The sequence below is a fragment of the Psammomys obesus genome, unplaced genomic scaffold (assembly GCF_907164565.1).
Source record: "Psammomys obesus unplaced genomic scaffold, mPsaObe1.curated_primary_1811, whole genome shotgun sequence".
NCBI classification, from domain to species: Eukaryota; Metazoa; Chordata; class Mammalia; order Rodentia; family Muridae; genus Psammomys; species Psammomys obesus.
Genome location: NW_026585626.1, coordinates 5330711 through 5341737, shown reverse-complemented (window position 1 = coordinate 5341737; position 11027 = coordinate 5330711). Strand labels below are relative to the sequence as shown.

Genomic DNA, 11027 nt, shown 5'->3' with positions numbered 1-11027 from the left:
TTGCTTGCTTGCTTGCTTGCTTGCTTGCTTGCTTGCTTGCTTGCTTGCTTACTGAGGCAGGGTTCCAGTGTGTGGTTCTAAAACTCACTGTAGACCAGGCCTTGAGCTGCAGAGGTCCACCTGCCTTTGCCTCCTAAGAACTTTGATCAGAATGTACACCACTGGGTCAGCTAATCTGGCCCTTACTGACCGATGCAGCCTTCATAGCAGCCTGTGGAACTGCTGCTGCTTTTACCCTCAACGTAGAGTTGAGGGAAACTGATGCTTTGCAGCTCTCTGGCCAGAAGGGACAGTGTGGGCTGCTGCCCACCTCACGCTTAGAGCAAGGTCATCAGGGGCTCAGGTCCTGGGGCTGCCTTTCCCCACATGTCTGGTCTCCATTGGATGTGTGCCCTCACCTCCAGCACTTCCTGATCCATTGGGCCTGATACACCAAAGTCCAGCTATTTTAATGACCAAGCAGTGGCACAGGTCCATCTGGCTGTGCTGTGGTATCTGTACATCCCTGATTATCTTCTTAAAATTCTCAGGCCAAAGACTGCTTAGAGTTTTCCCATTAGTTTATTTTGTGTGTATGAGGGAGTGGTAGGCACACAGGTGTGCGTGTGCCATAGTACCTGCTATAGAGCGAGGGATAGCTTGTCAGTTCTCTCCTTCTATCATGTGGGTTCTGAGGCTAGAGGTAAGGTTGTCAGGAATAGTAAGTGCCTTTCCCCACCGAGCCATCTCAGTGGCCCTTAAAAGCTTCTTAACTCTGTCTTTGAGCCGTGTCTTCCTGGCTTCTCTCAGCAGGTAGACGAGCTCACACCTTCCAGAATGACCAGTGCTGCCCCTGCTAAGAAACCTTACCGTAAGGCACCCCCAGAGCATCGGGAGCTGCGCCTGGAACTCCCTGTGTCCCGGCTTGAGCAAGAGGTCAGCACGACTGGTATCTCACCCTGGCTGGCAGAAGCAGGCCCCTGAAGGCAGCTGTCAGCTGGCTTCTCAAGCCTGAGATGCTGGTCCTGTGTTACGGCGAGAGCCTGGCCCTGCTGATACGGCTGTGGCAGTGTGGCTGGGTGCCTGTGCGCTCACACGTCAGGGAGTCTTAGTCTGAGCAGCTCAGCAGAGTCAGTCTCACATGCTGCAGTCCTCCCTGTAGCAGCCAGCCCACTGGATGTCCACGCCCCTGCTGTGGGAAGCTGGACCCCAGGGCGCGTAGTGATGGAGGAAAGGCATTCAACTTTGGCCTTGGTAGGGAACCTAAGGAGAAGCCGCTCCAGCTGCTTTCCACCATAGCCACTGTTCTCTTGTCCCTCTGAAGTCTGGCCTTTCCTCCAGTTTTCCTTTGTTCAGCTAACATGATGACTTCATGCTCTGTCAGGAACCATGTTAGGCTTGCTCTATGGTCAACTACAGACACTCTCATTTGGCTGTCTTCCCTTGTTCCAGTGAGAATGGATGGTTTACTCAGCATGCGCGCGCGCGCGCGCGCACACACACACACACACACACACACATACATATGCACGCACGCTCTGAGTGCACAGAGTGTTGATTGCAATTCAGGGAGCAGTAGGTAAAACTTTCAGTTTTTATGCATTTTCTTGGTGCCCTGGTTTATAAATGAAGAAACAAAGGTTAAATGAGATGAAGCCTTAACCAGTGTATTACTGAGTAGGGTCACATCCAGCGATCAGGCTCTTGAGTCCGTGATCTGAGCCATCTACCCAGTGGCTTCCTCATGGCCTTCGGGAGACATCTAACGTAGTCCTCTGTGTGTCCCTCCTGCATGGCTCGCTTCTATGACATAGCCCCTTCCAGGGCTGTTTGGAGTGTGAGCCAACCAGGAGGCCAGTAGTCTGGAGCTGAGTCTCAAACTTTTCCTCTCTTTGTCCAGGAGCCCCTTACTGATGCAGAGAGGATGAAGTGAGTATTGGCTACCATCACTGTCCTGTGCATTGTGCCCCTTTTCACTCCCTGTGAGGCAGTTGCTACTACCAGGCTCAAGAACCATACATTGCATTAAAAACAAACAGAAATTGTAGAAAATACTACTTTTCAGTAAGTTTATGATTTGTGTTTGGCTGCATCCACAGCCTTCTTCAGCCACATGCAGCCCGTGGAACTCATGCTTGGCAGAGCTAATGGTGGGTGTTTTAGGCTCATGTGGTATATGTTCTGACTTTTCCTTGATCCATGGGTACATGTTCTGAGTTTTCCATGATCATGTGCCCTTGCACAGAGCCCTTGCCCTGGCTCCAGAAAACAGTGACCTATCTGTGCCAGTTTCCTCTTAAGGTCCTGTCAGCCATGTGAAGCCTCCTGGAGGACAGCAGTGCTGGCCTGGATTCCCAGGAGATTAATAATGGAGAAGCCTGATTGTGAAGGGGAAACTAGAGCTGCAGGGCTTGTTGGCCTGCTGGCTTGGGTGGTAACCAGAGACAGGTTGGGAGCTATATCGCCTTTTGATTCTGACCTAGTTTTCGTCTATATTGGGGAGGGACAATATGGAATGTTCTAAACCATACACTCTGCCTCCACACCATCACTTCCCCAACCTACGCCTTTCTCGAGGTCAGAGGACCTGTGCCTCAAGTCTCCTTAGCTAGACTGAGGCTAAAGGGACCCTTGCCTGTCTTTTCCTTTCTCAGTCCTGTGTGGTGCTCTAGGGTTAGCTGTCTTTGATGGCTCTCTGCCCCCTTCTCCAGACTTTTACAGCAGGAGAATGAAGAACTTCGCCGACGCCTGGCCTCGGCCACCAGACGCACCGAGGCCTTGGAGCGGGAACTGGAAATAGGGCAAGACTGCCTAGAACTGGAGTTAGGCCAGAGCCGTGAGGAGCTGGACAAATTCAAGGACAAATTCCGCAGGTGTGGGAACAAGGGTCAGATGGCTCCCCATTCATAGGAGGGTAGCTGGGAGAGCCTCAGATCCCACCTGATATTATTTAGGAATCCAGATTTTGGCCAAGTGTCATGGTGCACGACTGTAATCCCAGTACCCAGGAAGGCAGAGACAGGGGAGTTTGAACCTAGCCTACAATGTGAGTTCCAGGAAAGTCAAGGCTACACAGAAAAATCCTGTCCAAAAAAAAAAGAAAGAAAAAAACCAAATATTGGAAGGAGAGGGACTTTGCTAAACTTCCATGAAGAAGTTGTTGGTAGGGTCTAAAGAACAGGACTTGACCAGGTCTCTGCCTTGTGTCCTGTAGGCTGCAGAACAGCTACACAGCTTCCCAGCGGACCAACCAGGAACTCGAGGACAAGCTGCACACACTGGTACTGTGATCACAGCTTAGCAGTGGGCCAGGACTTGCCAAGGGGGAACATTCACCCTGGGTCTTGGGAAGGGTAGGGCAGGGCAGTGGTGGGGAGGGGACCGCAGAGTGCTGTGCCAGTCAGGACTGTCTTAATGCTCACACTGTTCTCTTCTCTCCTCGTCTGCCCCTCATGCTGCCACCGCTGCTGCTGCATTCTCCTCTCAGGCCTCTCTTAGCCACAGCTGGATTTTTGCAGTTGCGTCTGAGTTTGTGTTCTTCTGCTCCTGGCCTCCTTGGTCCATGTCAGGGATTGTGGGCCCTGGCTGTTTCCCTCTGCCCCTTGAGCACATCCACTCTTCTCCTGTCACCGTGAGGCTCACAATGCCTCCCTCCTGGGAAAGAGCTAGAGCTAAGGTTCTGCTTAGGCTCTGGCAGAGGTACTGATTGCTATCCCTCAGAGCATTCCCACCTTCCCAGCTGCAAGCCCAGGCTGGTGGTACATTTTCAGAGAGCTGAAGATCTGTTTTTCATCCTGCAGTTTCCTCCCTGCCCAGCCAGCTAATCTCACAGGTGCCCCACTCCTAGCCTGACCCTGGAAACAGCTGCTCACACAGGCTTTAGTCCCTGCCTGTAGTTACTGCCTCTGAGATGTCAGTGCCTTGGCCAGTGCCCAGAGTCCCTATCAAAGGATGTATAGTTCTTAGCCTGCTTCTGTCCTGGGTTCCAAGGCAGTAGGTCCTACTCAGAAAGCTCCCTCTCATGGAGAGTCTGCAGAGCAGGAGAAATGCTGAGTCTCCTTTTGTCTGTCATTTGTCTGCTCTGTCTGCCTTGGCTGCCCTAGCACCTGTGGCCTTTATGTCTCTGGGCTAGGTGGTGGAGGAGGAGAGGGCTGGTTGGGGTCGGAGCTGGGTTTACCACAAGTCTGTGCCTCAGATCAAGAAGGCCGAGATGGATAGGAAGACGCTGGACTGGGAGATTGTGGAGCTGACCAACAAGCTACTGGATGCAAAGAACACCATCAATAAGCTGGAAGAGCTCAATGTATGTGCCCACCCTCAGCTTGGTTCCATCCTCTTCCCTCGGGTGGGCTGGGCTTTATGCATGTCCTTGTGTCCAGGAGCGGTACCGGCTGGACTGCAACTTGGCTGTGCAGCTCCTCAAGTGCAACAAGTCCCACTTCCGGAATCACAAGTTTGCGGATGTGAGTGACACACCTGCCCAGCACTATGCAGGCTTTCAAGACTCCATCCAGCTTCTCTGTCTCTGACTCCCCTTTCCGTGGTTCCTGACTTTTGCTCCCTACTAAGGTCCTGGGTGCTGCTGAGGGTCCATTGCTAGTGTTGGGGCTGGCTCTGTAACGTCTTCTTCTGTCTGAGGAGCCTATGCAAGACGAAGGGGTGGCCAGAGCTAGTAGCCATGAGTAAAAAAGCCCATCTGATCCCATCCCTCTCAGGGGCAAAGCATCTGACTCTGAGCTTCAAACCCAAGCTCTGTCTGGCCCGTAGAGCTGTAGACTCTTAACAGTATCTACAGTTGATCTCCCAAGTATGGTTTTGGTACAGGCCTCTTGAGACAGGTGTTTGATGCTTCGGTGTACACAGGCCTTAGCAGTTGGTCTGGTTAACTGCTTATTATTTTAGCTTTTTCTGTGTCATGAGGTTGTGTAGAGGCTTAAAAGCTGAGTTTATGTGGGTAATTGGGACACAGTGGCCAGTGTTTTTGCTATGGGTCAAGCTCTCGTCAGTGGGGCGCATTCATGCCTCTGCCTTCTCTTCTCCTAGCTACCCTGTGAGCTACAGGACATGGTTCGGAAACATCTGCGGAACAGTCAGGAGGCTGCCAGCCCCAGCCCTCCTTCCAGCCTGGCCCCAGGGGCTGTGGTGCCTACCTCAGTCATTGCCCGGGTGCTGGAGAAACCCGAGTCCCTCCTGCTTAACTCAGCCCAGTCAGGCAGTGCTGGCCGCCCCTTGGCTGAGGATGTATTTGTGCATGTGGACATGAGTGGGGATGTGCCAGCTGACTCAGCCACCTCCCCTGCCCCTGGCAGTCCCTCTCCACAACCCAATGGGGAATGCTGTTCAGTGAGTACTGCAGGGGGCTCCCCAGAGGAGGAGCTGCCCCTGCCAGCCTTTGAGAAGTTGAGTCCCTACCCTACCCCATCTCCACCACACCCATTGTATCCTGGTAGGAAGGTAATAGAGTTCTCTGAGGACAAGATTCGAATTCCTCGAAACAGCCCCCTACCCAACTGCACCTATGCCACTCGACAGGCCATCTCCTTGAGCTTGGTGGAGGAGGGGGGTGAGCGGGTCCACCGCAGCCCAGTGCCTAGCAGTCCTGCCTCAGCCCAGGGCTCACCCCATCACCAGCCCAGTCCCGCTCCCTCAGCACTGAGTGCCCCAGCGAGCTCCGCCAGCTCTGAGGAGGACCTGCTGGCCAGTTGGCAGCGTGCGTTTGTGGACCGCACCCCGCCTCCTGCTGCTGCGGCCCAGCGCACAGCCTTTGGACGAGATGCGCTCCCTGAGCTGCAGCTGCATTTCTCCCCGAGCCGCTCTGAAGCCCCATCACCTTCCCTACACCACGAGAGTAGACTTTTGCTGCCAACAGAACCTGACGCTGGCTTTCCCAGGGAAGAGGAAGAGGAAATGCTGAACCTGCCTGTCAGCCCTGAGGAAGAGCGCCAGAGCCTGCTTCCTGATAAAGAGGGCACAGAGGAAGGACTGAGCCCTTCCCACACTGATGGCAGGGCCTGGCCACTCCCCAGTTCCAGCCGCCCCCAGCGCAGCCCCAAGAGAATGGGAGTACACCACCTGCACCGCAAGGACAGCCTAACTCAGGCCCAGGAGCAAGGCACCCTGCTCAGTTAGGTCTACTTGCCTTCCTGCCATCACCTCTCAGGGTTGCACATGGCCCCTGAACTCTTCCCTCAGACCTGGCCAGCTCTGTTCCCTATGTGAATGGGGCGCCACACCAAATCTTGTAGGCTGCTCCAGCACTGACTGGGTCCTTTCATCTCTTGGAGTATTTATTCTCTGAAGGTAACAAGTCGTTTGGGAGCTCTTTCCTCTGCCCAGTCAGCCCAGGTGTTTTCAGGGAGGTGATAATGGGCTTGTCTGTTCATCTCCATTCTCCTTTCATATGCAAGAGCTTTGGTTGTTGGGAGGGTATCATTGGTGCGGCTGACCTGATCACTTTTCCCCTGTATGAGCTGCTCTTAGGCCTGGCCCACTTGGCCAGGGACAAGGGTGGACTCACTCAGGGTTCTCCTCAGCTGTTCCCACTCGCCCTTCCAGAGTGGGCGGGACTTCAGGGGCCTCAAGCTAGGCTCTGGGTGAGGGCCGGCCCCCTCTTAACCTTGGCTCAAGACTGTTGCTCCCAGATTTGGGTAATTTTCACAACAATGGCTATTTTAAAATAAATAAAACTTATTTTACAGCTAAGGCCTAATTTGCCTTAATGACCTTCTCCTTCCCACTTTAATCCCATTCTTGTAGCATGGACTGGCCTGGAGCTCCCAGATCCACCTGCCATTGCCTCCAGAGTGCTAACATGAAAGGAGTTCACCACCATGCCTTCCCAGCACTTTGTAGTGGTTGTGTGTGCGTGCACACAGGTACAGGTACCCCCAGAGCTGCAGTTATATGTTATTTAAGTATTTCTAGTCCAACCTTTCCTAGTCTGCCAGAGACGCCCCTTTACCCCGTTCTGCCTGACTTCCCTCAACCCGAAGCATGGGGGTGGGGGGATGGGAGTGGTGCTCAGGTAACTTAACAGCAGGGCTAATAATAAGCCTCTCAGAAGGAGGGTCCCATTCAGCCCAGCTCTTGGCTCTAATCTTCAGGTGCCTGGATTCCCAGGACCCCCAGGTCCTAGATATAGGCTGAAGCACCCCTAATGCTGATTGGTAGTACTGCCGGGCCCTCCCGTTGGTCATCCCCCAGTGACTACAGCTGCAAGGCAGGTTATGGAGTTTATAAAATCTGTTCCGAGCCAGCGGGTTGCAGCCAGAGCTGCCAACAAGTTCAAGTCCCCCCGCCCCCCAAGGCCGTTGCCCAGTGACAGCTTCCACCACTACCAGGAGCTGCCAGAGCCCCAGCCAGGGCCTTTCCCTGCCACGTGGAGGAAGATAGTTGGGGTACAAACATAATGATGCACAGAAGCCCAAGTGGAGAGTCACATCTCGGTCTCAGCCAGCAGACTGTCCCCTAGTCCTGATGTCATTAGCACCATCTGAGAGCTGGGATCTGTGGAAGGGCAAAGGACCTTCAGGCCACCATTCATTCCTCAGTGGCCTCACACATAGGGGACAGACAAGGCCTGGCTTCCCGCCATCACCCCCTTTTTTCCAAATCTTTCAGACCTAACTGTCCAGGTTCTTACCGCTGGGGCACATCCAGGAGCTGCCACCCCGTTGGTGGGCAGCAGGCTCCCGTCCTCTCCCCCATTCCTGGGTGTTGATAGCCCCTCCTGCCACCTCTTCTTCTTCTTCCCCCTCAGAGAGGAGGTCACAGATCTGCTGCTGCAGCTCTGGGCTAATGCTGTTCTCAGCCAACACCAGGCTTCGCAGAGCTGTTGGGTAATTTTCTACCATGTCCAGCAGAGTCTGGAGAAAAGAGAAGTGCACAGAAAAGAATAAACACAGGAGAGATGGCTCAGTGATTAGGAGCAATGGCTGCTCTTTTAAGGGCCAGGGTTCAATTCCCAGTAACCACATGGCTGATCATTGAGCTTTGAACTCCAGTTCCAGGGTGTGTGACACCACCTTCTGGCCTACACAGGCACCACAGACAGACAGACAGGCAAAACATTCACTCACATAAAATAATATTAAGTTATAACAATTTTAAAAATGAATACAATTTAGGCTGCCCTTTTAATCCAACTGGCTAGCCTTGGTTATGTTCCCAGACACAATCACTCACCCTGTCCCCTAGCTTGTCTCCAAAACATGATGGCTTCTCACCTGAGCTGACTGGTTGGTGAGCCCTGTGCCCTCCAAGTCTAGGACTTCTAGGGTACGGCTCGAGGCCACAGCTACAGCCAGCATCCCTGCCACGTGGTCACCTAGGAAGATAGCACAAATGCTCGGCCATCTGGGGTAACAGGTCTGTTAATCCTTACTCCTGCTCAGGCCTGTCCGGGAGACACGGGTGTGGCCAGGAAGGGAGCGTGCTGAGTGAGATGGAGCATGCCAGATCCAGGGGTTCTGACAGGCTTTAACCTACCTGTTGGCCATCTGGTACTCCACGCAGGATGACTCCCTTACTAGACCCTTGGAGGTTTTCACTCATTCTCTGTCCCTCCAGTTACTGTGGTAACTGGTGATCTGCGGATTTTGGATGGGGCAGGAGCAGTAAGGATTGAGGGGGATGATCGTAAGCTCACCCAGGGGGTTGTAGTCCAGGTTGAGGACTCGGACTTGGGAGCTGTGGGCCACAGCAATGGCGAGGCGGCTCCAGCCCTTAGGAGTGATGCCAGGGTTGGCGCTCAGTGTTAGCTCCTTCAGACCTAGGCAGCAGCACAGAAAGAATCTAGCATGGGTAGAGTAAGGCCCCTCTTCACCCTGTGTCTATGGGGTAATCCTATGGCCGGGAGCCACCTCGCCCTCAACCGCAGCAGTTTAAGGACCTACTCACGCCTCCCCCTCCTGGATCAGTCTTTCCACTTTGCTCAGTTTCTAGGCTTCTCCCCTCCTGAGAAGGTTAAAAAGACCTTCTTACTGCCCCCTCCCAGCTCTCAGCACCGGGCCACACCCCCTTCTCTGCATTTAGCCTTCATCAGTCACACTAGCCCATGCACTGAGTAGGGCCCTGCTCACCAGACTTGGCCCCGTCTGGAGGGAGGAGGCCACAGATGAGGTTGATGGCTTCATCACCCAACATGCAGTCCCCCAGGTCAAGAGCCACGAGGGCAGGGTGGAGAGCCAGGGCTGGGTTCAGCAAGGCCAGTCCCGCATCTGTCAGTGGGCTCCCATGTAGGCTGAAGGTTGAGATGAGATTAATTATGTATCACCAGCCTTATTTGGGAAAGATGCCCTCCCCGAGACCAGAATGGGAATTCTGGATTCGAAGGAATAAGCTGGAGAGGGATTCTGGTTTCTTTTCTGGGGCAGTCACTGATAATGAGAAAGAACATTGCACAGGGAGGGCTGAGTGGATAGTGGACCGGGGAGCCAGCACACATGCTCAGGTTCTTCTGAGATCCTTCAGTAGGGAGGACTGGAAGGGCTGGGCTGTAGTCTCCATGGGAGGGAGGCTACCTTTCCACAGAAATGAGGGGGCTTCACAATGCAATAACTGGGAGAAGAGGGGAGAACAGCATTCCCTACCAGGAAGGACTAGGCATCCCAGCTCTCCTGAGGGTCCGCATGTGAGCAAAGTCTAAAAATGATGCACGTTTCCGGGAGGGTGTGGTGGACCCAAGACGAGATGTGCATTAGAGGGTGCAAAGGTAGGACTATGGGAAAACAGGTACTGGAAAGGGAATGTGCAGATACAGGAGGTGGCAGGGGGTGTGTAGAGGGGTGCAGTGGGCGGGACCCCCTTGCGAGGGGACACACTCACAAGAGGGACTGGATGGAGCGGTTGGTCCGCAGCGCTTCCGCCAGCTGCTTGATGCGGCTGGGGCTGGACACGACGCCCAGGTTAAGGTTGAGCTGCGCCAGGGACGTGGCTCCAGCTAGGGCCCGGCAGATGCGGCCGAAGTCACGGTCGCACAGGCGACAGCCGCGGAGCGAGAGCAGGCGCACGGCGTTGTCGCGCAGGCCGCGGCAGATGTCCCGCACCTCGGCGCCTGACAGCGGCTCCCCCGAAATCTGGATGGAGCTGGGCAGCATGGTCCCCACGGCTGGGCCTCGGGGGCTGGCGCCGGTGTCCCGGCCTGAGCAGAAGTTGGCCCGGCAGCGAGCGGGGGCGGGGCGGGGACTGAGGTCGCGGTGTCTGTCGGGGTCGCCGCCGGAGCGGAGGCGTTAGAGGCCGAGGCAACGGCGACTGTGGCGGCGGGGAAGCGCGCCCGGGCCGCGGCTGGAGCGAAAGCAGGCGCGGGCCGGGGATGCGGGGGCGCCGAGGTGGAGCGGCGCGGGGCCGGGGGCGGCCTGGGGACAGAGCTGCAGCCGCCCCGCGCTTGTCCTCTCCCTCGCGGCTTTGGAGGCCGACTGCGGGCCCCGGGCCCGGCAGCACGGCTCGCGGGGACAGCCGGGGCGGGATGCAGCTCAGCTTCAGCTGCTGAGCCGGAGCAGGCGGCTAGTTCCTATGGCAACGGTTGCGTCACTGGCTCTCGCCCCGCCCCCTCCCGTAAGGACCACGCGGCAGGCGCGCGATGCGTGTCTTAGAGTCAAGAACTAGGATCCGAGGGCCTGACAGCGTGGGAAGAAGATAGAGCGATGGAGGGAGGGGAGGGCGGAGGCAAGTCACGTTGAGTCAGCCTTTGTAGTCATTTAGGCCTCTTTTACTCTCAGGTGCGTCTCCATTCTTAAGGTCTAAAGAGACTGCGCCTTCACCAAGACCCTGGACAATTAGTCTTGCTTGGAAGTCCCTAAGGCCCTTTAATCAGGCCGCGCCCCGCCCCCATGCCCCAGTGACGCGAGGCGTAGTGTACGCGGGGATTCCGGTCCACAGGGACTTTTCGGTCAATAAGGCCACGCCCCGTAGGATCCCGAGGGTAGGGCAGGTGAACCATCCTTGAAGACGTTTTAACATACGGAGAAGGGGTGCCAAAATCAGAGGTTGTCGGATTAACCCAGCGGGCAGGAGCGCAGGGTGGAGCGCAGCAGCACAGTGCAGGCGAA

The 11027-nt window shown here is 55.3% G+C and overlaps 2 protein-coding genes across 4 annotated transcripts in view; one reads left to right on the top strand and one right to left on the bottom strand.

Annotated features, from left to right (window-relative positions):
• The window catches only part of Tjap1 (tight junction associated protein 1), a 26088-nt gene extending 19400 nt beyond the window's left edge, over positions 1 to 6688 (top strand). For 2 of the 3 annotated variants that reach the window (XM_055612889.1, XM_055612894.1), the window contains 8 exons: positions 790 to 915; positions 1880 to 1908; positions 2691 to 2852; positions 3194 to 3260; positions 3467 to 3496; positions 4175 to 4282; positions 4359 to 4442; positions 5023 to 6688. In XM_055612889.1, coding sequence (XP_055468864.1) covers positions 817 to 915; positions 1880 to 1908; positions 2691 to 2852; positions 3194 to 3260; positions 3467 to 3496; positions 4175 to 4282; positions 4359 to 4442; positions 5023 to 6108 — 1665 coding nt within the window. In that variant the 5' untranslated portion in view covers positions 790 to 816 and the 3' untranslated portion in view covers positions 6109 to 6688. The remainder of the gene's footprint in view (positions 1 to 789; positions 916 to 1879; positions 1909 to 2690; positions 2853 to 3193; positions 3261 to 3466; positions 3497 to 4174; positions 4283 to 4358; positions 4443 to 5022) is intronic. The other variant, XM_055612901.1, reaches the window with a different exon arrangement.
• Positions 6689 to 7203: 515 nt separating this feature from the next.
• Positions 7204 to 10461, bottom strand: Lrrc73 (leucine rich repeat containing 73). The gene is made up of 6 exons (XM_055614967.1): positions 9805 to 10461; positions 9060 to 9220; positions 8627 to 8749; positions 8205 to 8305; positions 7622 to 7844; positions 7204 to 7485 (listed from the first exon to the last, which is right to left on the bottom strand). The coding sequence occupies exons 1-6, from the start codon at positions 10074 to 10076 to the stop codon at positions 7415 to 7417; spliced, it is 951 nt and encodes a 316-aa protein (XP_055470942.1). The 5' UTR covers positions 10077 to 10461; the 3' UTR covers positions 7204 to 7414.
• Positions 10462 to 11027: the final 566 nt, after the last annotated feature.